The sequence below is a fragment of the Pygoscelis adeliae genome, unplaced genomic scaffold (assembly GCF_000699105.1).
Source record: "Pygoscelis adeliae isolate BGI_AS28 unplaced genomic scaffold, ASM69910v1 Scaffold411, whole genome shotgun sequence".
NCBI classification, from domain to species: Eukaryota; Metazoa; Chordata; class Aves; order Sphenisciformes; family Spheniscidae; genus Pygoscelis; species Pygoscelis adeliae.
The window spans coordinates 1837150-1839225 of NW_008824111.1; the positions used below are offsets into that span (position 1 = coordinate 1837150).

Here is a 2076-nt window from a genome sequence, read left to right on the forward strand (position 1 = left end):
CGGGTGCGGCTCAGGTGTCCCGGGGGAGCCAGGGGAGCGGAGGGGAGATGGCCCGGGGTGGGGCGTGACAGCAGCGGCGGCTGCAGGACATCGTCCTCCTTCACCGTGGCTTTCCAATTTCCGTGTTTCTCGGTCCCCGTGTGTCCAGCCACAGAGTTCTGGGAAGAAATCTTGGCCTTTGGGGTCCTGCAGGAGAAGGTGCTCTTCGGGACGCTCCTCCTCTGGGGAGCAGGTCCAAGGTGACCGGAGGCCTTTCGGGTGCTCTGCTGTGACTCTGTTTTGCTTTTGGCCTCGTGAGTTAGAAAGGAAGCCATGATATTTATTTTTTCCTGCTGCAGCGACGCAGATCCCGCACCCCTGTGGATCAGATGTCGTGAACCGTTTCTGGGCTGAGCTGGTTTTTCAGGTGAGTAGGGCCATGGGGTGAGACGGTGCCCGGTCTGGCGCTGCCGCAGCACCGAGAGCACGGCTGGTGGTGCCGGCTCTGCAGGGCTTGGTTTTCCTGCACCCCTGCTCACCGGGGTCGAGCAGAGCGGAGCCGCCCACGGTTCCTACCAGGATGTGGCTTTTTCTCTCGCCGTGAAGCTGAGCAAGCAGCAGCTGCTGTGAACGGCTTTTTTTGGACAAAGCGTGTTTATAACACGGAGGTAAAGGTGAATTGTTTACTTCAGCCTTCGCTTTCAAACCTAGCTCCTGTGAAAGTCCCAGGGGAGCGTTGCAACCAGTCCCTGGGACTCGAGCTGTGTTTCAAGGGAGAATAAAACACAAACAACTCTCCTGCAGTGGTTTGGGTTGCAACTCCCCAGAGTGGTTACGCTTGGTGGGTGAAAACGAGCAGGAGGCGTTTGCCAGGCTGCTGTGTCCTGCAGTCAGCGCGAGAGAGAAAAGACGACGAGAAAACAGGAAGCCCTGGTTGGGGTTATAAAAACTCTTTTAGGTCAAAAAAAGTAATCTAAAAAGAATAGTGGTAGTTAATTACACCTGAGTGTGTTGAGGATGCTTTTTCTGGCTGGGTCTTCAGCTTTCTCTGAGCCTCTCTGTGTGCTCGGATCCCGATTCAGGGCTCAGCTCTGAACCAGCGTGGTCCTCGTTTAGGTCATTAAAGGCCTGGGCTTCTAGACTTTTTGACAAAGGAGCTGCCCTGGTCACAGTGTCTGGTCTGGTATCTATAAAAAATTATTTGATTATGGTCCCCTAATCCCAGTGCTGTGTATCTGTTCATCTGTTGGGTGATGCGGGCTCCCAGGGTGGTTTTCGGTCTCTCCTGGATGCAAGGCTGGACGTGAGCGGTGTAGCTGGTTCTGGGGAGATGAGGACAGTGCCTCTCTGTCCCCCCTCCATAACCACCTCATTCCCAAGAGGCGCTGAGGCAGTGTAATTTGTACCTGGTGACCAATTGGAACAGACTGATGCAATGTGGGACTAATATACAGGAGGTTTTGCGGGGGGCTCCACTGTCTTTAAGGTTCATGCATAGGAGGAATAGGAAGTGGGTGTGTTTTGCTGCAAATAAATAGCTTTAGAGAGCGATTGCTTGTCCGAGTGCTAGCTTAACTCCCCTCCTTTTTATTCTCTCCTCTTGCCGCTAGTGCATCAGGAAGCGTGGAGCACCAAGCGTCCGTCATGTCCGACTGGGTGCTCCTCGGGCTGATCGCGGTGCTGGTCATGCTGCTGCTGCTGACCATCTTCGGTTTCGTTGTCTACTCGGGGCTCTTCACGGAGGTGGTTGTGAGTGCTGGCTCCCCGCCTGTCGGCAGCATCACGCTGGCCTACAAGTTCAGGGTGGGCCCATATGGTGAATCTGGGCAGCTCTTCACAGACGGCTGCAGCATCTCTTCGAAGCTCTGCTCCATCGGCGTCTACTACGACAACCCTCACACGGTAAGGTGTGCCCAGTGGGGCCGGCAAGCTCTTGTGGTCAGCAGCCAGGTTCCCAGCTCGGGGTGCTCCCTGACTGTATTTCAGGCGCTTGCAGCTCATCCTCCATAGATGAGCACTGGGGTTCACAAGGTCTCCCAGATCTGCAGAGGATGCTCTGTGGAGAAAGGCGCCCAAAAGCAGATAGTTTCTTGGATA

The 2076-nt window shown here is 55.1% G+C and overlaps 1 protein-coding gene across 1 annotated transcript in view; it reads left to right on the top strand.

Annotated features, from left to right (window-relative positions):
• Positions 1–335: 335 nt before the first annotated feature.
• TEX264 (testis expressed 264) overlaps positions 336–2076 on the top strand; it is a 50212-nt gene continuing 48471 nt past the window's right edge. Inside the window, 2 exon segments of the mRNA XM_009334227.1 lie at positions 336–406; positions 1590–1881. Of these exon segments, the coding sequence (XP_009332502.1) occupies positions 1624–1881 (258 nt within the window). The 5' untranslated portion in view covers positions 336–406; positions 1590–1623.